General features: G+C 45.3%; 1 protein-coding gene across 9 annotated transcripts in view; it reads left to right on the top strand.

Moving 5' to 3' along the window:
• The window catches only part of SDCCAG8 (SHH signaling and ciliogenesis regulator SDCCAG8), a 230,521-nt gene that overhangs the window by 172,842 nt on the left and 35,278 nt on the right, over positions 1–22,401 (top strand). The window contains exon 17 of one of the 9 annotated variants that reach the window (XM_047705799.1): positions 6,790–6,809. The exons of the other annotated variants lie outside the window; for them this stretch is intronic. Coding sequence (XP_047561755.1) covers positions 6,790–6,793 — 4 coding nt within the window. The 3' untranslated portion in view covers positions 6,794–6,809. Of the gene's footprint in view, positions 1–6,789; positions 6,810–22,401 lie in introns of those variants that run through there. 9 annotated transcript variants of the gene reach the window in all.

Consider the following 22,401-nt stretch of genomic DNA (forward strand, 5'->3'; position numbering starts at 1 on the left):
AAGGCTTTTCAGCAGGGAGAGACAGTTCTGTGATGTTAACCTTGTAAACAAGGTTTACAACAAGGGTGATGTCTACCTCCAACTTGCTCAGCCAGAGCAGACCCCTGATCGCTGTCTGCTCGGCATTTCCCATCTTTCCTGTGGTAGCTTGTTTCTACGTCCCGAGCTCATTGATTCCTTTCACTAGTTATTTCTTTGTGTTACCAGACTACTTCCATGTCTATGACTTATTCCTCTGATAGGCATCTTTCTCTGTCCATTTTTAGATATGTTAACTACCCAAGTGGGTGAGCTCTGTGATGATTTGGCCAATCCCTTCATTTCCTTTGTCTTAGAACCTGAGCAAGAATTAACAGTGAGTGTTTTGGCTCCAGTCCCAGGGCAGCAAGAGAGAGGGAGAGGAAGGTGAGGCAAGGAAGAATGGAGAACAGTAGCACCTTGTGTTATCGTACTGCTGACTGTTTCACAATAAGGCACATTGACGCAACCACAGACATGTTTCTGGATAAGCCTGTTACAAAGAAACTGCGTCCACATGGTCCCCTGGAAGGAGGAAAAGAGAGGGGATTTTATCTGCCCAGGTTCCAGAATTTTCCCCATGAGAGAGAACTTACCTGCCCTTTAGACTTAATTAGCCAGTCCTTTCAGCAGCTGCTTCAGAAACCAAATTCTGAATTCTAGGATTGGGCGTGGCATTTGACTCCAGGTGACAGGAGGAGCCCATGACTTGAGGTGTGGGCAGTGTGACTCTGGTGTTACTGAGAGGGTCATCAGTATTGATTTCTATCTTTCCCGGTCTTTCACTTTCTCCGTTAATTTGTAACCTTATTGCCAAAAGGCATCACGTCTTCTGTGGAAACAACAAATTATAATGAGAGCACACTAGCTAGGGAGCGGAAGCTCAGGGTTGATGTCCCCTGCCAACCTAGAATTTGAGACAGGCCAGATAAACTCTTTGGGGCTCAACTTCCTCATCCATGGAATGCGGATCAGAGACCACATGGAATAGGTATGAGAATCAAATCAGATCTTAGGTATAAAAAATGGCAGCGGTGGGGGGAAATGCACTGTATCAATCTAGAATAGCGTTATTATTCAGTCACCCGTCTTACCCATCATGGCGTCATGGAATCAGTGTTTGTGAGGGAGCCGGGACTTGCTGGTCTCTGGTACAAGACTTCAGTTTTCTAATTAAAGAATCTTCAGCAGAGAGGACATATGGAATGTGACTATTAGATCAATGCTGTTGAGATAGTGTTCTCGTCTTCTGTTTTTTAGAGGGGCAGACAGGCTCTGAGAGGTTATGTGACAAAACATGGTCGCCGTTTTCACTGAGCTGATGCTGGTGGCAGGGCCGGTCTGGGGAATGCAGGGCCATCTGAGACCAGAGCTTACACCTTCCCCCGGTACACTGCGGCGTCTCCCCGAGCGGCCCCAGCCAGCCGCATCCGAGCTGGGCCTGGTCTCCAGGACCCACTGAGTCCCGAGCTCCGAAGCTCCCCGGCAGATTTTCCCCATTCTGCACCGAGAGTGACAGTGTGGCATCTAAGAGTCCCAGATTCTCTGCTAGGGGCTCTTCAGGCTAATGTGCCTTAGAGACCTCCCACCCCCCACCTGTTACAGCCAGACTAAATGAGCTTTTGAGAAGATTTTTTAATTACCAATATAGCATATGGTGCCTAGTGGTTAAGAACATGCAGTTTCTGAAGCCTTCTGCCCAGGTTCTAATCCCAGCCCCAGCACTGAACAGGCTGTCACTCGTCTCCCGGGCAAGTCACTCCTCTCTCAGTGACTCAGCTTCGGCATCCACAACAGGAGGGAGGAAAGGTCCCCACCTCCTCGGGTTGTTGGAGACCGAAAGGAGCTTCGAGTCCGCTGCTGCGGTCCATGTTTTCATTAAATAAAATAACTCATTCCTGGGTCTTATTTTGCAATTCAAATGAAACAGTGTATCATCATGCAATGAAAAATAAATCAAAGAAAAGGAAAAACACAAAAAAGCTGGTCTCCCTTTGAAACGGAATAGGATCTGCCGGACCTCACTTCTTCTTGGGAAATACTCCGCTTTTGGCTGCTTTTGTGGGGTTTTGTTCACAGGCGGAACTTTTCCGCTGACTTGGGGAGGGCAGGTCAGTTCGGGGGTCGGAGCCCGCTGGGCAGCCCGGGGGGGTCTCAACCTGGCAGGTGGGACAGCCAAGCCTTGTGCACGGACGACCCTTTGGGCACAATGCTTTGGTGCTCTTTAACATGACACAAAAGCCTGAAATCTAGAATCTGGAACATAATGAATGGACCCCTTTGTGGAATTCCGTGTTGTTCTTAGTGTTTCCTTGGTAATGTTGGGCAAAATAACTTCTGAGGTGATTCCACCAGGAACAATCCTTTGGACCTTTTAAAGTGTTTTCCTCTGGTTAGTTGAACTTGTACATTGTGGGCGTGGGGTGGGAAGCAGTTTGATGCAACGTCCTCGCCACAGATAACATGCAGACGGCTGGCCGTGACGATTTAACAGATTAAAGAGAACGGTTTGGGGATGATATCCTGATGATATACAGTGATATTTTCTGGGCTTTTGTTTTCTAGAAACTAATTGGTTTAAAAAATTGCTACAGTCCTCGAATGTGTGCGTGCGTGTGTGCGTGTGTGCGTGTGTGCGTGTGTGTGAACATGAGCAGAGCCATTTTCTTCTCACCATCCATGAAAAGCATGCAACAGTTTAAAGAGCAGGTATTTTGAAGATTTTGTTTTTTAAATTTATTTACTTGAGAGAGAGAGCACAAGGGGAGTGTGGAAGAGGGGGTAGGGCAGAGGCAGAGGGGGAAGCAGGCTCCCCACTGAGCAGAGAGCCCCAGTGCAGGGCTTGATTCCAGGACCCTGGGATCATGACCTGAGCTGGAGGCAAACGCTTCACTGACTGAGCCCCCCAAGTGCCCCAAAAGAGCAGGTATTTTAAAGAGATTTTCTAGAAATACAGAAAAGCAGCCTTAGAGTCACTCTTTCCCACTAAATGCAAATTTGAATGCATTTGTATGCTAGACAAAGAAGAAAGGAGACATCCATCTAGCTGATGGACGACTGACTCTGGCTGCTAAGTGAGGCTCAGCCAGGCCTCTGCAGGTGTGGGGCTGGGGGAAGGATGGGTGTCAAAGAGGCCAGACCTGCCTCTGCTGTCCCACCAGCCAGGGCTACTCACCTGCCACTTTCACTCCTTTCCTATCTTTGTCTGGTCCTCCTCTCACCTTTACATTTTTTCCCCTCTCTCCTGTGATGGTTCTGTTGCTTTGCTTTGCTTCTTTATTTCTAGATACCAACTTGGGGCCAGATTTTGTACTCCTACAGTGAAACGGTATGCCTTGGGTGTGGCATTTTATTAAAATTCATCCTGTTGGGGTGTACTATCCAAAATCTAAGCCTTACTAATTACAAATCATGGAATTTTTTTTGAAGTAGGCTCCCGCCCACCAAGGAGCCCAAAGTGGGGCTTGAAGTCACAACCCTGAGATCAAGACCCAAGCTGATATCAAGAGTCAGATGCTTCTGAGCCACCCAGGTGCCCCTGAAATGTAGAATTTTAATCAAACATCTAGTTGCCAGGAAACTCTATGTTCATTTAAAAAAAAAAAAAGAAAGAAAGCAAAGTTACAGGACATGTAAAGAGTGAACTGTCTTAATGAGGTTGCTTTTGCAAGCTGGATCAGCGTTTAGGGAGAACTCAGTCAAAACTACAGTTGGCCATAATTTATGGCTCTTTCTAGACTCGGTTATAAAAAGAAATGCCTTGTATTCAACTTGCTTCTTGAACATCGTAGACATTCATTCAGGAAAGATTAATGAATAGGAGAAGAAATTTGTATTCACTGGCCCAAATCTTAATCTCTACCCCATACATTAACATCTGTATGTGTGTCTAGATTAACCCTGCCAGTTTTCCGTTGCAAAAAGAGGCTCTTTCAGGAGTGAACCGATTAAAACGTCGTATTTTCAGTGCCCCAGATATCTCAGAGAGCAGTTAAATTCCTGAAGGTTTATAGCTGAGGTATAAACTTGGCTGTGTAGTTTGTCCTCCTCTGACTAGAGGTGATTTTTCCACCTGCTTCTAGAGGCTGCAGCTTTGAGGAAAAGATCGTAGGAGACTGGCAGTTTCGGGCAGATGTGTCTGTATACCTCAGGCATCGCTGGTTATAATTTAACTGTAGCAACGTTGCAACCATCTGGGTAGCCAAACGGCTAAGGTCTGCTCTGGGCCATGATCGTAAGTATGCAGGAGATTGCTGGACTTCGTAGATCCTGGATTTATTCAAAGAAAGGAGATAGGTCAGGCCGCAACTATGGTGGCCATCTGCGGGGATGCGTCTGCGGGGATGTGTCTGCAGCCAACTTCCTAGGGTGGCTGCCCTCAGACCCTGAAGTGTCATCTGCAAGTGTGTCTCATGGCCTAGGTGACACGGGGCTACTGGATTTTATGTCTGTTCCACCTTCGGAGAAAAGCCCTGATTTTCACAGATAATCTAATTTGTAGCAAGGAAGAATGTTAAGGAAAAGAAAAAAAAAGTATAACCACAAAAGTCCTTTGTTCTAAGAGGTGGATCTTACCATTTTTTCAAAGTGAGAAACCAAATCATAGGCTCACGGTCACAGGGTCTTTTAAGATGGAAAGTTAACAGCTGATTTCTTGTGCATGGAGAAAAGCTTCCTAACCCTTCCGGACCACTTTAGGATCGATTCTGGAACCCACCCTCTTTCCTGATTTATCTGACTGTTTGGCTGTGTACCTCCACAGTTAGAGCTATTAGAGTTTTTGCTGATTTGCCTGGCACATCTCCAGCAAAGTAGTCCATTAAAATTCAAATCCTTTCCCAATAATTGAGACAATCAATTTACATTAAACAAGGCACAATTATACTTTCATGTACAATTTAAATTCTATAGAAAATAATGAGTGTGCAATAAAGAGGGACACTTATTTTGATGCAAAGGGATGTTTTTCTAGTCTGCATAAACAAATCTTTCATATTTTCAAAATAGTCCCCTCATTATCTTTGGTATAGGAGAACCCTATTGTGTGTTATTTTGGTGTAGGGACAAGTGTGTGTCCGTGGCTGCCTGTTTAGTAAGCAATGTGACTTTCTCTCAATGGCATTTAAATTGTGAGGGCTGAGATGGAATAAGGTAGGTCCTTGCTTGCTGTTTGACATGAAATCACTCTTCTAGGAAGAGCAGACAAAGAGGTTGAGTGGGTGTGTTACCTTCGTGCCTGCCTTCTTGGACCAGGGATCCTTCCCTACCACTGCGCGATAGACCCAGGATCCTGCGCTCCAGCCTCAGAGAATCATCCAGAGGGATCTGGGAAGGATGCACGGGGCCGGGATGGGGGAGGCGGGGATGCGCTAGCGGGGGCCCTGAGCCTCCGTGCCGGAGGGGTTCCTGGGAGAGACGCAAACTGCAGGGAGTCAGCCCACCGGGCAGCCAGGCTCCGGGAACGCGCCCAGCCCTCTGCAGCTCCCGTGTGTGCAAACTCCGAGTAAGACTGGTCAGGTCGGTCGGGAGATCCAGAGCCCTGGAGAAGCAGTATTAGGAAGCATAGAGTACAAATAATGACAAGATAGAAAACAAATCCTGTCAGAGCCCGAGAATATATTTGGCTTCCGCGTGCTGTGTCTGTCTGTTTCTCTAAACGGTCCAGAATAGAAACCGGATGTTTAAAATCGCTCTCCCTTTCACATGCTCGCCTCCCCCTCCTGTCTTCCTTCCTCTTCAGTATTAGTAGACTTACTATTTTTATTAGTTTGTATTTATATTCCCATTTTTCAATATTTGCCATTTGTGTGGATAACACATTAATTTTTAATGAAATATTTTCAGACTCTCGGAATAGCTGAATCATAAAAGAAAACTTGAAATTGATATAGACTCTACGCTCAGGCAGCCTATAAACGGAATATTACAGTTACTTTTCCCACTCACAACTGGCAAATGGTCATTTCAAAAGAGGGTGGGTGTTCCCCTTAAATCTCCTGGCTTTGTACAGCGTAGTCTACTTTTTGTGTCTAATTTTTGTGGCGCCAAGAGTAACTCAGGTACCATCCTGATGAAAATGAGAGAAATATCAAAATAGTATTAGGGCTCTCTGATAATTCCCACCTTACCTGCAAGCATGAATTTTTGACAAGCCTCGTTGCTGTCAAAAAAAGTCAGGGGTGACTTAACTTGAATCTTGAGCGTAATTTTTCATTGTAGCTCTGTTGCAGAACTCGGATTGTAACGAAGACAGCGTTTGTGTCTTTGAGCGGTTGATCTTCTCCAGTCAGGAGTTGTTTGTAGTTTCGAACTTGTAAAATTAAAATTGATGCTGGAAAATATTCCAACAATTTTCTGTCACGTGCTATTCCCAGAATTAAAGCTTTGCAGTCCACTTTGCACCTCTAAATCAGTAAATACAGCTCCTTCCGAAAGTTTATCATAGGAAGCCTGGACACTGGAGATGTGGCATCTCAGACTTTTTTCCCATTCGCAAGTCATAAGGATACAAGTGATCAATTTTATGCGGGTAACTTAAATCGCGTTTGAATCATTATATAAACACGCACACACGTGTGCACACATATGGTGTGCTTATACATCTATGCTTGTATTTTTATATTGGAAGAATATATATCACTTCCCATTTTATTCTCTGTGGCAAAAATTTCGGAATAATATTACCTTTCTCAAGTACATTTGCTTACTCTTGACATTCACAACAAATTTGTATAATTTTCCGAATATTTTTTTTTTTAATTCTAAATAAAGATGACTGAATGTCTTCGGGAACACTGTGTGTCTTCTGTGAGCTGAACTGCACAGAATGGCATTTTAAAGAAGTAGAGACACCTGAGAGATGAGTGTGATCCCCTGGTCTTAGCGTCTGCCTTTAGCCCTCCATCCCTCCCCACAGCAGACGCTTTCTGGGTAAGGAGGCAGGCCTGGAGACAGAAGGTTCGGGGATTGACTGGAATCTCTGATTTCTGACTGCTCTCGTGTTTTCTGCTGAACTCACTCACTGATTTATCGGTTTCCAGAAGGAGGGAGGTGGGCTAGAACTGATCATCAAAATCGAAATAGTACGTGCAGGTGAGCAGATGTTTAGGAAAGCCAGCTAAGCCAGAAAGCTCGAGACTGGAAGTTAGATGGTTAATCCAAAGGTCAGGAAATCGTAGCAAGTGATCTCTGTGTTGGGCTGAGACATTTTCTTTATGTACGGATCACCCGATTTGCTGTGCCACATCATTTTTTTCTGGGTACACCCCACCAAAATTCATCTTTTGACGCATCCAATTTTGGTTTCTCTAAACCAGCCAAGGACATAAGGCAGGCTCCCTGCAGAATTTGCTATTTCAATGACCCTCTCCCGCCAAGTCTTTTTTCTTTTTTTTTTTTTTTTAAGATTTTATTTATTTGACAGAGAGATAGACAGCACAAGTAGGCAGAGCCGCAGGCAGAGGCAGAGGGAGAGGGGGAAGCAAGCTCTCTGCTGAGCAGGGAGCCCAATGTGGGGCTTAATCCCAGGACCCTAGGATTATGACCAGAGCCAAAGGCAGCCACGTAACCAACTGAGCCATCCAGAGCCACCCACCACCGCCAAGTCTTTTTTTATGATTATCTCATGCATGCTTAACTTGACAGACTTAAAGACAAACAAACAAACAAACAAAAAAACACCTCTGCTTTGTTGATTCTTTCTAAATCATTCCACTTTGTTTTCACTGAATCAGCAAACTCTTTTTTTTAACAATCATATCTCTGAGTTCACCAAACTATTGTTAAGTCATGGTCATGTAAGCAGCAGAACCAGGCTCGGGGGTACTGGGGATTAGCGGTCGGCGGCCAAAAGCACTGAGTGTGCCCTGCTCTTCATTCAGTACTTTTACTAGAGACCAAAGCAAACTGTGGCTTGCGAGACGGTCAGGCTAAGGGGCTGTCCTTGAGAGAGCTGCCGCTCTACTTTGGAGGGAAGCACTGGAGCCAGACAAATGAAAATGTGCAAAATAGGAACTCTGCAGTGCACTCCCAAGCACACTTTTTCTTCCCTTTGCACCGGGAAGGAGGCAGCCAACTTGGAGGCAGAAGAAAGGGAGCTTTCTCTGTCCCTTTTTTGCTTTCTCTTCCCCTGGGTTAAGAAGAGCAGCGTCACACCACCCAGAAGCTGGGCCAGTGGAACGCTCTTACACGAAGCCAACTTCAAAGCAGTGGCCACTGTTCAGCCTAGAGATTCACCACTGGCCCACAGATTTGCGAGTGACCTGCTACTCAGTTCGGGATGGGGGCGGCGGTGGGCAGGGGGTGCCGCAGCCCTGCTTTCTTTAGGGAGCTGATCCCTTCCTTGCATGAAATCCTAGAAGGAGTGGTTTCTTAGGAGGTCGGGCTGCTGAAAATGCAAATGGTTTCCAAACAGGTTAAAATAAATTCTTGAATTGAGAACCCATGCCTGCTTTTTAAAGGGTGCTATGAATGTATTAAGTCCCGTTCCTAGAATGCTAATGAATGGAGAAATCAACAAGTAATGAACAACTAACCTCTGTCTCCATCGGGAGAGTGAAATCTTTCTACTTTTTATCATTTTTTTGTGATCCAAACATCCATTCGTTTTCCTTTCTTAATTAGGTCATGGTATTTGCCAAGATGATTAGAGTACACAACTGCTTCACACACACACACGCACATACACACACACACAATAATGCATTATAGCTGCCTCCTCACCCCCTCGCTACATCTATTGTGGCCCAGAGGGATGGGGCAGCATCTTTCCATATGGATTTCATAAACAATCAGTTCCACAAAATGTTCTTTGAAGAAAGCAATACAGGCTTTACTTTGGGACACAGTGCATAAAATACACCTTCTCTTTGGTGGGGAACATGCATTAGCATATGAAAGCCTTGATACATCTTAGCAATGATTGATTCTTTGTAAAGTTGAAGTGGGCTTTCCTTGAAATAATAATATAAAGAAGAACATCAGTAAACATTGAAGATTTTACAGCTAAGAGGTAAGGACATGGCACGAAGGGTTCCAAGCTGCCCCATGGGGCTGAGTTTAGAGACAGGTCACCCGTCTAGGCATGGAAATGACACGGTGGCACCTCCCTGAGGACCGCGTGGTTTCTTGCAGCTCTGTGGTCATCTTTCATGCCTTCAGCATGCGGGGCCAGCCCTGGTCTTTATCGTCACTGCAGTTGGTTTAGACCCTACAGCGTGATGTCATGGCCAGCCCTGTGCTCTACCTCACAGGCAGGACGAGCTACTCTCCGCGGGGGCACATGCAGGCCCTGCCCAGTACCAGATCTGCCCGCTGGCCGTGAGCTCCGAGCTGTGGGGACTCCAGGCACCTGAGACTGTGTCGTGGAATGCATTTCGGGAGAAACGGGTCTGCTGTGACAGGCGGGCGGGGCCTCTCCATGACCACCCGGGGGGCTGTAGATGGGCGAGGAGAAGAAACATCTGTTTCTCTCTCCATTCGCAGGTTCTCCAAAGGGATTTTTGATTTATGTTCTTCCTTCTTTTCGGGGCTCTAGAATCATTTCTGAGTATCTACAGAAAGAAGGCGTGTGTGCATGTCGTTAATTTGTTCATTCGGTGTTTATACATATGCTCCTGAGGTTAAGTCTGGACTGTGGTAATGCCGACTGTGGTGGCAGGGGCCTGCGGCGGGCTTCGGAATGAGCCCTGGGCTTCCAGAACACACAGTCTGGATGTTCTGGCCTATGTTGCCTGAAATCTGTGAACTTTTCCTTCTCGGCCTCAAGACCTCTTGTTTCTCAGGAGTCAGCTGTCATCTTTTCAGGGAAGCCTTTCTCAACCACCGTCTGCATTCCTCAGTGCTTTGTTCAAACTGCACTTTGTTCAAGGGCCCGGGACGTCCTAATTATTCTTTGAATGACCGATGGAGAGCAGGATCCATATGCCGGTCATTTTTGTGTCTCAAGCATATAGCCCCATACCAGGCACTTAGGCGACACTCACTCCATGAATTTGCAATGGTTTGCATCTTCAAGCTCACCTTTTTCAGTCTGCCACAACTGAAGGAGGGGGAACAATCATGAGCCAAAACACAAGAGTTTGATGTGTATGTGCAACCTTTTTTTTTTTTTTAAGATTTTATTTATTTATTTGACAGAGATCACAAGTAGGCAGGTAGGCAGGCAGAGAGAGAGGAGGAAGCAGGTTCCCCACTGAGCTGAGAGCCCAATGTGGGGCTCGATCCCAGGACCCCGAGATCATGACCTGAGCCGAAGACAGGCTTTAACCCACTGAGCCACCCAGGCACCCCAGGTGCCCCAGTTTTTAAAAAAATATTTTACAACCTCTTATCTCTATCCTCATGTTTGGAAAAAATCTTCAATATGTGTATGTCTAATTACTGTCATCACATAACACAAATCTAAATTTTTATTGTGTAATGATATATATCCAGTGAGCACACGATAAATATTAATCACAACCATGAAATGTGCTTTGATCTCGCTGAAACTAGAACAGCTTCTCACCCTGTTCAGGCCATTGGACTACTCGTTGTGTTATTATTTGGTCCTTAAGCTTTGAAGGTCATGGTTAATGGACCTGCTTGTTAGTGTTGTTAGCAGTTACGGAAACGCCTTCGACTTTACAAATTTTATGGCAGTCATTTGGAATGAGTTCTATATTTTTCCAAGCTTTTGGTTTCCCCAGTGGCCTAATATATTAAAGACTGACTGTTAACGTGCAAATCTGGTGAGAGTTTTTTTTTTTAAATCAGCCAAATTTGACATTTTACATAATGCCCATGTTCTGTATCACAGGCCAAGGAGATGACATAGAATTGAGGCAGGGGAACATTTTTCTTGTCTTCCGTGGCCAGGCACAACAGCCCTTAGAAGATGATCCTTGGAAAGAGAGCATCATTTCTTGCTGCAACCAAATACACTTAACTTCTGTTATGTCTCCCACTTTAAAATAATCATTTCTGTGACCTGTGTCTGGAAATGCTCCCGTTTTTCCACGTGTCCCTTAAAACATAAGCTGTTAGCGTTGCATTTGTATTTCTTCTTTTGAATGATGCCACCATGTTCAGCTGCTGGGCCTGGCTGGGTCAGAGGTTCCTGGACTCCTCGGGCTTTTTGCCAGAACAGGAAGGCCTGAGCGAGTGCAGGTGAGCAGCGCAGGCAGGGCCCTTCCCCCCGGGGTCCATGCTCCCATTTTGGTTCCAGATCTCCCCCTCTTAAGCATGGAGAGCAGATGACCCCAAAGAAAGGCTGTAAGATGTGCTTGGGCCTGTCTCCAGATATCTCACATGATAACTGCTTTTGGGGTAGGATTTGCAGGGTTGGAATGGGTGGGCTCACCAAAAATCTGAGCTCTCCCCAGGGACTGTCCCTGCTTAATCCTTGGTACTTAGTCACTCTTGTTCCCAATGCTCTGTTTTCCAGCTTTTGGAGCGCCCCACTCATGGCATTGTACATTCTTTCCTGTTGTCAGATTGTGAAGTCTTCAGTGTGACCTTGTGTTCCCAATCTCCGAGGTCCCAGTGTATAAAACTCTATTGAATTAATGAATAATTCTCTAGGAACTGAAGTTGTTTGCATTTAAATGCTATTAGCTAATGGTTAGTATTCCGACATACTGATTGCATATGTGCCCTTATTTCTTTGACCAATCCACTGGGATTTGAACTCACCTGGCTTTATTCACCGTTTTTTGACCCTTTAAGCTATAATATGGTTTGGTCCATCTAAAGCAACAACAACAACAACAACAACAACAAAAACCAGACACAGGAAACTGAATACCTGTTACATGATAGGAACCACAGGCCATGGAGAGCTACAAAACTAAATAATCGCTGACCTCTGTTCTCTGGAGAAAGAGCTATAAAGCCCTCACCCTAGTCCCACAGGCCCCAAGTGGTAAAGACTTTATAGCAAAGAGGTGTGTGTATCCACAAAGGGCCACTGAGGAGAGGCACAAACCCAGCTTGGGAGATGTTGGAGGACTTTCTGGAAGAAGGAACACCAAAACTGTATTTATTTATTTTAAAATAAATTTATTTATTAGAGAGCTTGGGGCGGGGTGTCAACAGAGGGGGAGAGAGAGAGGTCCTAAGCAGACTCTTCACTGAGCACAGAGCCCCACATGGGGCTCAGTCTCACGACCCTGAGATCATAACCTGAGCCGAAACCAAGAGTTGGATGCTTAATGGACTGCACCACTCAGGAGCCCCCAAAATTTAACTTTAGAGGCAAGGCTCAGGCCAGGCAGAGAGGAAACCTGGAGAGAGAAGTGGCGTCACACAGAAAAGGACACACAGGGCAGTGTTGGAATGTGGGAAGCAGGAATACACTGCAGGTCCGTGCCAGGGACCTACCTGTCTCTGTGTCCTGTCAGTATTGGGGAACCAATGAAGAGTGTGAAACAGGGCTGGGAAAGCAGACAGGAAATGATTGGTGGCAGTAGAGATGAAGGGGAGGGAGTGGATTGGAGAAGTATTTAGGAGGTAAAGTTGGCTAGCAGTTGATGGGATATGAGAAGTGATGAGAAGAAAGGAATCAGGTAATTTTCCTCCTAACTATGACTATTAGTGCCTGTTTCTTTGGTCTAAATTCCAGTGACTTTTTTAAAAAATTAATTAATTTTTATTAGCGAGAGAGGGTGTGCACAAGTGGGTGAGGTGCAGAGGAAGAGAGAAGGAATCTTAAGCAGGTTCCATACACAGTGCAGAGCCTGACATGGGACTCGATCTCATGACCCTGAGATCATGACCTGAGCTGAAATCAAGAGTCAGGCGCTTACTGACTGAGCCACCTGGGTACCCCTCCAGTGACATTTCTATATCCCTGGGAATGAACCTGCAGGATGCCTTATGACTTAAGCCAATGACTTAAAATGACAAATATTAGTCCTATTTCCATTTGGCTTAAATTTTCCCTAAAGCAAGTCTAATTTTTATTTTCAGATTTACATATATTTCTATGACTACTCAAACTAGATTTGTAGATTTAACAAGAAGAACTTGTTTAACAAGAAGAACTAATCCCAGGTATTAGGTGTCAACAATTGTATCAGAAGAGAGATTGTAGCTGATTTACTGATTCCTAACATGGCCAGCGTATAGGCTTCCTTCACCTCCCAGCCAGGCTGCTCCCTGCCCTCTACAGTACACCCACCATATGCCTGCCTCTGTCCTTGGTGCTGGTAAAAGGGCCCTCCTTTATAGAACAGACACTAAGTAGATAATACAGTATAGCGAAAAAGTATAAATACCTCTCCTTGGCCAGTCCTACTCTAAGGAGTAGCTTATTTCTAAGAGAAGGGCATTGAAAATCACCAAATCAAAATATTAAATCAAATAGTCAAAATGTCCAACATTAGAACACTGGTTACATAAACAGCTTACGTAAATTCCCCACAATGGAATTCTAAAATGCCAAGAACGTCGCTTGTTCGCAGAAAAGCATTTATTGACATGACAGATGTTCAAAATATCTCCATATCTCCAAGGGGAAATAGGATAAAAGTAGTATATCTTATATGATTCCATTTTTGCCAAAAAAATAGATACAGATATATACCCAAAATATCTTCTTCACACTCTAGCTTTTATATCCCACACATGTGGACTCAATTTCTGCTCTCTGCCAACTCGTATATGGAACTCGGCATCTCTCTGAGTTCTCCAGAAGACTTCATATGCACAAAGCACTGGTCGGCATGGACGCTGCTGTGGAGGATATTATAAGAAAGAAGATGATGAGCATTTACACCACACGTCCCTTAGAAACAACATGACCACAGTCTCCGTTGATGCGGTTCTCGCTTTCGAAGTCCCTTCTAGACTGTATTTCCACTCAGGAACCTTTGTCTTCTCTCTGGCTTCCCCTCTTCCTATCACTTTCAGAGTCTTTGCTTTGTCATATTCTGGGGACACTAATTCCTTACCCTTCTCTTATGGAGAATACTGCCTCAAATGCACGTACATTCAAACTAGCCTGGATCCCGAGTAAAAGAGAAAGTTAACATTACAGCCTTGTACACACACACACACACACAGAGAGAGAGAGAGAGAGAGAGAGAGCAAAAGGAAGGTTAGTAAAACAGTTCTTAAGACTGCAATCCATATTTTTCATTTTATGACCTTCTAGTGGCCCATGACCCAGCATTTGAGAAACGTCCCTAGGAGGCCAGCTGATGAGCAAAAAACTTCAGCAGTCCCTCTGGAATCTTCTCAGATTATCAAGTTATTTCTTCCAAACACCTAGTGAATAAATTGTTTTCCATCCTGTTACACACCTGTGTAGGAAGTGGAGGGATGTCATAGTTTACATTAGCTGTTTCCAAGCAGTGGGGTCATTGGTGTATTTTCTTCACATTGTCCAAGAATTTTTAAGTTTTCTGCACTGAGCACGTGTTATTTTTGTAAAAGGAAATGTAAACAGTAAAAAAAAAAAAAAAAATTGAAGAAAAGGCTCTGCTCAGGTTCTTCCTCTTCTCAGAAACCCTCCCTGACCAAACCCTCCCAAGAGGGGTTAGCTCCCTCCGTCCATTTGTCCATTTTGCCCTTTTGACTTCTTGTCCCAGCATTTATTTTTTTGCCTTATAATGATCTGTTTTCATCATGTTTTTCTCCTGGTTCTCAGGCCCTTCTCCTCCCCCGGCTTCATCACCCTAATACACCTCTTCTCCTTTCCCTCTGCAACGAAATTCTTTTTTTTTTTTTAAGATTTTATTTATTTATTGAGAGAGTGAGCATGAATGGGGTGGGAAGGGCCAGAAGGAGAGGGAGAAGCAGACTCCCCACTGAGCAGGGAGCCTGATGTGGGCTTGATCCTAGGACCCCATGACCATGACCTGAGCTGAAGGCAGCCACCCAGCACCCAACTGACTGAGTCACCCAGGCATCCCTGCAATGAAATTCTTAAGCTGAAATCCATAGATGGGCTGTGAATCTTCCAAAAATGGATGCAAAATTTAATGTTTATTCATTTCTTTTTCTGGGAAGCAGATGCCAGTTGTTGAGTGCCTGCATTGTGCCGGGCAAAGTTCTAGGTCCCATCCTTGGTCAGACCCTCAAAATGCTGGAGAATTCCTGACCCACCATTCTCCATACTCACCCTGTTTCCTTTTCTTGCCTAGAACATAGGGGCCACAAGACGAGGACTTATCTGTTTTGCTCACCACCAGAGTCCTACCGCCGAGAACGGCAGGCATGAGACGTGGCCAATGATGAAGCATTGGGAGGTAGAGAAGACATTTATTTCACTATCCCCATTTTTCAGAGTTGAATAAAGGTCCTGATGTAACTTGAGGGAGAAGGAAGGAATCTCAGGCATCGTGAGACTCTGGAAAGTTAGCCTGGGCTCTCTTCTCAGTCTTGTCGCAGAATTGGCTATGGCGCAGCATTCGATCCCAACCCGTGTGGGGTCTGTCTCCTTGTCCCTCAGCCTGGGCCCCGTGGTTGCCTCAGCCCTTTCCGTCTCAAAATTCCACACATGTGGCAGACTCAGGGACCCAGGCCAAGTCTGCAGGATTAGCTTAGCATGAACACCCAGGCCTCCTCACCCTTGGGTTAGAGAACACAAGACTCTTTCCCTTTGACTTCATGTCAGATGGATCATTTTGGGTTTCGAAGACGGTCTGTTCCATAGAAATCAAACAGGGTGTTGTTTAGACAGTGGGCTGATGTCTCAAGGTGACCCGTTGACCCACCGAGACCTACCAGAGCGTGAGTCACAACCCCGCCTCCATGCCCTGTTAGGGTGTGAATGTCTGATATGGCAAATGTGTTCTGAGCCCAAAAACTCCCATGAAGAACGGTCAGGTTGTCTCATTTTGCCATCAATTGTATTTTGAGATGTTAAGTGGGTAGAAAAACTGCTATTTCCGGGGAAGCAGATTCTCCCAACTACTGCAAAATCTTTCTAAAATCAGGTCATTCCGTCTCTAATCCCAATTGTATTTCGTTCGTTTTCTTCAGACTCTTTTTGTGTGACTGGGACTGTGTGTTTAAAGTTCAGCTTCGTGTGCGGTGCTCCTCTGATCATGGCAGCACGTACAATAAGATGTTTACAAAAGCCAACCTGAGACCGATCCTGAACAGCAGTTTAGCAGCAAATTTCTACTCTGGGTATTTAACAATAATTGGGATCTTTCTATTGGCTTTACATACACTCAGATTAGTAGTAAAATCTAAGCACCAGCCCATTTGGCAAACTCCTGCACTTCAGGCTCACAAATTTGCTTCTGATTGTGCTTTTCATTCGCACCTAGCTCAGATTTTTGCTTGGTGCTTTTTTAAATCCTCTCATTTACATACTGTGGTAAATTTAAAATGAGAACAGATGAGTGCTGCTAAACTTTCCTATTTCACTGATGAATATGGTATTTTGCTTCAACTATCTAGCTGTTATATATTCAATGACCTTTAAAACATGAAATAGATCCTTCTCTTCGGATACGCTGTGCAAGATGGATTATTAGTATTGTCTTCCCTTTGAGATGATGAGTGTGAGACCCCGGAGGCGGAGCAGAGCACCTGAGAACTCATGGTCGCGGGGCGGAAATTCTGCTTCCTGTGGGCGGGCTCAAGCTGTCACCAGGGCGAAGGCGGGTCCTTCACGTGGGGTCGTCTTGGGGCTGTGCAGGTGATGCATCCTCTCTGAATGCATTTCTCCCTGCCCTGCAGTCCGGGGTACTATGGTCTGGCACTGGGTCCCTTTGGGGTGTTAGGAGGCGTAGTTGAAGTAGGAATAAGAAAAGTAGCATTTTGGGGTGGCTAATAAGGATTTGGCTCTAGCTAAGCTTAATAGGTTCTTTTTTATTTTTTTAAAGAATTTTTATTTATTTATTTGTCAGAGAGAGCACAAGGAGGGGGAGCTGCAGGCAGAGGGAGAGGCAGGCTCCCCGCTGAGCAGGGAGCCCCATGTGGGACTTGATCCCAGGACCCTGAGATCATGACCTGAGCGGAAGTCAGACACTTAACTGACTGAGCCCCCCAGGTGGCCCCTGAGCTTAATATGTTCTTATGTCATTTATTATTATTCATAGTCATGAGCTTGTTCTCCAGAGGAACAGAGTGAGGCATGCGGAGGTGTCAAGGAAAAATCGCAACCTGAGAGGAGTTAAGGCAGTAAAAACAATTGTATTCAGGACGTCTTGCAAATAGGGGGAGAGAGACCTCAGTCTAGAACTGGCCTGGATTTCAAATTCAGCAAGGAAAAGTGGGGGTTTGCAAGCCGGGAGCGGGAAGGAGTGGCGGCAGGGGTGGCGGGGGGTTGGGAATCAGGGGTTGGAAAGTGACAAAAAGGGCATTCTGGCCAAACCAACCTCACAGGATTCTTCCGGAAGGCGGGCAGGGTGAGCACACACCGCCTGGGAAATGGTGGAAGGTGGAGGAATGCTGATGAGATATCAAGGTTGATCAGATATCGAGGGCGGGGGGGGGGGGGGTGGTTGCTCTCTCAATGGACAAGATTCTGGGCAATGCAGGCCTGACCAGGGAGGACACTGAAGCCCTAGATCAAAGCAGAGCTGCAAAGAGCGCTGGGGGAAACCTTCGCCAGCGGTTACATTATGAGATCATTGAGATTACTGAACTCAAGCTCCATCTGGAACCTGGTCTCCCAGGTGCATAGGCCTGTGTCCCCCACTGACTGGTGGGTGCAGCTGCAGAGACCTCTTTCCTGGCTCCTGATTCTTGGATAGTGAGCGGTTTAGCGCCTCGCAGCCCGATGGGGCCATTTATGTGGTCAGGATTTCCATAAACACCCCCAGATGTGCCATTCATAGTGTGGGTGTCCAGTGGCCAGAAAACTTCCTGGGGGAGGTAGAACAGAATACCTTTGTAACAGGGTTCGTATGAGTTTCAGTAACCAAAATCAGTATTAATTTTAAAGTGATATATACTGCTTATAATAAAAATGCCATGATGTATAAGACAAGAAAAACGTAGGGCACAATTTTAAAGAAAAGTACAACTATATTAAAAGAAGGGAATCTTTCTATTTCAGAATGAAGGAATAAAAAGTTTTTATTTTTTTTTTTAAGATTTTATTTATTCATTTGACAGAGATCACAAGTAGGCAGAGAGTCAGGCAGAGAGAGAGGAAGGGAAGCAGGCTCCCCACTGAGCAGAGAGCCTGACGCAGGGCCCAATCCCAGGACCCTGAGATCATGATCTGAGCCGAAGGCAGAAGCTTAACCCACTGAGCCACCCAGGCGCCCCAGGAATAAAAAGTTCTAAAAGCTATAACGGGGGGTGCCTGGGTGGCTCAGGCAGTTAAGCATCTGCCTTTACTTCGGGTCATGATCCAGAGTCCCAGGATCCAGCCCTGGGTCAGGTTTCCTGCGCAGTGGGGCGTCTGCTTCTCCCTCTTCCTCTGCTCTTCCCCCTGCCCCCCTGCCCCCCAACTCATGGTCATGCGGGCTCTCTCTCTCCTACTCTCTCTCTCAAATAAATAAAATCTTAAAAAAAAAAAAAAAGCTATAATGAAAAAATTTCTAGGCAATTTTGAGGTCTCTTTCTCTCCTAACATGGAAAAGTAGGCCAACTGCTAAACACTTAATTGCTTTACTTCCATCTATCTTGCTCACACTAATTTGTGCTAAGAAACTGGAGGTTCTGAAATTTAATAAATGACCCTAAATCAAAATATCTTACTCCAAATTCAGCTTGATAGAAAGCCAAGCTGGTGTTACTATATCTCGCTTTAGGCAAACCTGATATATTAAATCCAAATTTCCAAAATGGATTAGCTAAGTGGTCATTCTTCACTTAGCAACATAATCGCTGTAGTAAATTTCCCTCAGAGTGCTTGTAAAGCACGATTCCGTATGTTAGAACCCCCCGTGCCACACTTCAAGGGCAGAGTGCATTTGAAAATATTACCCAACAAACCAGCAGTTTCAAATTTCTCTGAGGATTTGGTTGGGCACTATCCTGGGCCCTAAGGAGATGAAAAATGGGTCAGAATGGACTCTGTGCCCAGGGCAGGTGTATTCAGGGAGCGGGGACCGAGGATGCAGGGAGTCCAGTGACTACTCTGGGGGGCGGGGTAAGGGGGAGAAGGGGTGGTGGGCAGTGGGGAACTTGGAGCACTGGCCCCCTTCCTTGGTCTCACCATCCAAGTTTTATGTGTCCTCCAACTGCTTATCCGTAGAGTTTGTCTTGACGGGAAAGTCCCCTCCTCCTCTTCCTCTCCTCATAGATTAACTGAAAGGGAAGGCCTGACATCATTAGGTCTGAGAAGAGTGAGCAGGTTCTGTTCACCCTTGATCCTGCCCCGGCCGCCGGGGTCATCCCCTTTCCATTCTGTAGCTGGTGTGGGTCACGTGGGTGATCCGAATCCACTGGGCCTTTGGGTGTACTGAAAGCTAAAAGCTGTGGGGGGCATTTCGGGAGCAGAGTCAGATGACAGATTTGGGCAGAGATGGGCAAAATAAGTAGTATTTTTTAAAAAATGGGTGCGTCAGTTATAATGAAGCTAGTGTGGGAGAATCTGTTTCGGAAAATGATTTCTTAGAAGACATTAGAGTGAGCTGTTGGCTGTGTCTGTGATTCTTTTCATGCAAACACATAAGGAAAACCAGTCTTTTCACCTTTATTTTTATTCTAATAATACCTAGGTCAAAGTGGGTCATTCCCAGCATTAAGAAAGGGGAGGGTGGGGCCAGGAAAAGTAGTTTAATTTTTGTTTTTGATGAGAGGGAGGTTTTTTCTTCCTTTTCTTTTTATTCTGAGGGGCAGCCTTCCCTCTTTATCCCCTCTTTCTCATTGTGCTTTTCCTGGACCTTTTATTATGCTTTTATTTAACTTCCTGTTGTAGAACTGGGCTTGAGGGAGGGGGTAATGGCCAGAGTTCAGCCTGAAGGTCTTTTGGTGTAGATGCTATATTTTTATTTAATGTGAAATACACTCATCATGCCGTCTTCTAAAGAACGTTTGTTTTTTAAGGGTCTTTGTGCATTCATCTGGGGGATAAAAAAGCAACCAAATCTGCTCTATTCAAATTCCCAATTCTAGGGGAGCAGATTGTCACAGAATATATGGAGATGAACTTCCAAAAATGAAAACGGATGGAGAAATCATAGGTATTCATCACACATGCTGGAAACATTAGTTCTTGGGAGTAATGAATGGGTGTCTTGCTTTATCACAATTAGCTTATCAATTATTTCCTAATTTTTCTTTATGGAAAGAATCCTACAAATGGTCAAGTTCAGCCTGAGTCTCCTTTGTTGATCGTGGAGACACAAAAGAAGTTTCATTCGCCGTGTCCAATCAACAGTGGAAATTACTGCAAAATAGAGATAAGTCATGTAAAGGTCGTCGTTGTTTCATAGTGGGTTTTGCATCCAGGGCAGTGTTCTTTCTTCTTAAATGTAACGCAGGAGCCCTGCAGAAGAGATATGGAGAGAATCCACTCTTTAAGTAAAAACGCCTTGGCTTTGCTTGCCCCATCCGTCTCCGTATTTATAACGGCTTCATCAGCAGTGAGAAATGGTTTTTTAAATGCAGGGTATTTACTTCTGAACTTTCTGCTGGTGGCAGTCTTTGTGCAAATATGACATTTGTAATGTTGGTGGTTGATGTCAAAGTTCTAAGTTCACTGTTGCATTCGTCTTAGAAAGCTTTTGTCCTTAACATATTGATTGAAGGCAGTCGAAATTGATTCTTAAAAGAGAGATCATTTCTGTGTTTGTGGAATTGCAACCTCATGCATGCTGTATGAATTTCGCTTGGCGCGCTCCATCCCCTTGGTGAAGTGCTTATCAGAGGTGGTTACCATCACTTACACCGTGAGGAAAGCAAGAGACAGAGGCTTTGTGGACTTGTACTGAGCCCGCACTGCCGCTGGACGGCCGTGTGTTTCCTTCTCCTTCCAGCTGCAGTACCCAACGGATCTCTCTCTGTCAGGAATAGCATCAAGTCTCCTGGTAGGGACGGGGATCCATCCATCCCATCCTGGGAGACATCCCAGTATGTCTCAAGAGGATAGGACACAGCTTGATGTGAGCTTGACTCTCGTGTGGGTCTGACCGAGTCACTAATTTTGGGCGCAGACTTCTCGGGAAGAAGTCTGGCTGTTTCAGATGAGGATCTTAAGATCTTTGCTACAGGAGAAATTCATCCCCACCTTCAGCCTGGTGCACCCAGGGCCCTGTCTCTACTCTCATTTCGTGCCTTCAGCGATCCTGGTTCCACACTAGATGACCTCCAGTTCCCATGGTTTGACAGCTTTACACATTGTACTAAACCTCTTGCTGCCATGTACAAATTTGCTGACACCCCTTACGATAATGATGATTACAGTCTACCTAATTATGCAACACATAGTACATATGTATTAAGTTACCATTAGAATTATCATTATTATAGCAGTAGCTAACCTCAGATAGTACTTACTATGCACCAGCCATTGTCCTTGTTCTAAGCACGTTATTAACACATTTAATTCTTATATCCATCCTATGAGGCAGGTACTACTCAGGAAACTGAGGCACAGTGAGGTCACACAGGTACCACATGACAGAGGCAGAACCCAAACCCACGTCTGTGAAGAAGGGATGCTGATGTGAAGAACCTTAGGAATATTTTAGCTCTCACAATGCCAATAGCTATTTATTTATGTATTTATTTATTTTAGAGAGAGAGAACAAGCAAGCAGGGGGCGGGGGAGTGGGCAGAGGGGAAGAGAGAATCTCAAGCAGACTCCCTGCTGAGCACAGAGCTCGATCTCCGGAGCCTGAGATCATGACCTGAGCATAAATGAAGAGTCAGACGCCTGATTGACTGAGCTACCCAGGCGCCCCGCCTGATGCCGGTTTTTGAAAAGTGCCTGCTCTGCTGTGGTGCCAATGAGACACAGGATTGCTCTATGTTCTCATTGTCTGTGTTCCCTGAGCTGCTGTCCTACCCTTAAACCACAACTGTGGTCCCACAAGGAGCATCCGGTCAGTTTCTGAACTGAGTCCCAACGTACGTGACCTCAGTGTTGTGTATGTTTCTTACGCCTAACGGTGTCTCTGTGAAAACCTTCCGGGCTAATCGACGGGATAAAATGTGGTAGAGAGCCTAAAGTAATCACACTCTCAGACATATTTCTGTTACCTTAAGTTCAAGGCAGGCTGATGAATAGTGAGAAGGAAAACAAGAGTAGCAGTAATTTGAAATAAGGGAATGGCAGGAAGGGCAATTCAGTAAAATTCTTCTTCCCCATGGTAAAAAACGTCGTTGCTAAGTATTGACAGTTTACTGTGATGTCACACTTGGTGCCTCACTCCAGAGCCTGTGCGCTCTGCACAACACCTTCCTGCCTCTAACAGAGTTGATGGTCCTAGTGGACCCAGTGGCCATGAGGGGGCTTGTTAAGATGTAGTCAGGGAGAGTCCCGAG

Source organism: Lutra lutra, chromosome 15 (assembly GCF_902655055.1).
Source record: "Lutra lutra chromosome 15, mLutLut1.2, whole genome shotgun sequence".
Lineage (NCBI taxonomy): Eukaryota > Metazoa > Chordata > Mammalia > Carnivora > Mustelidae > Lutra > Lutra lutra.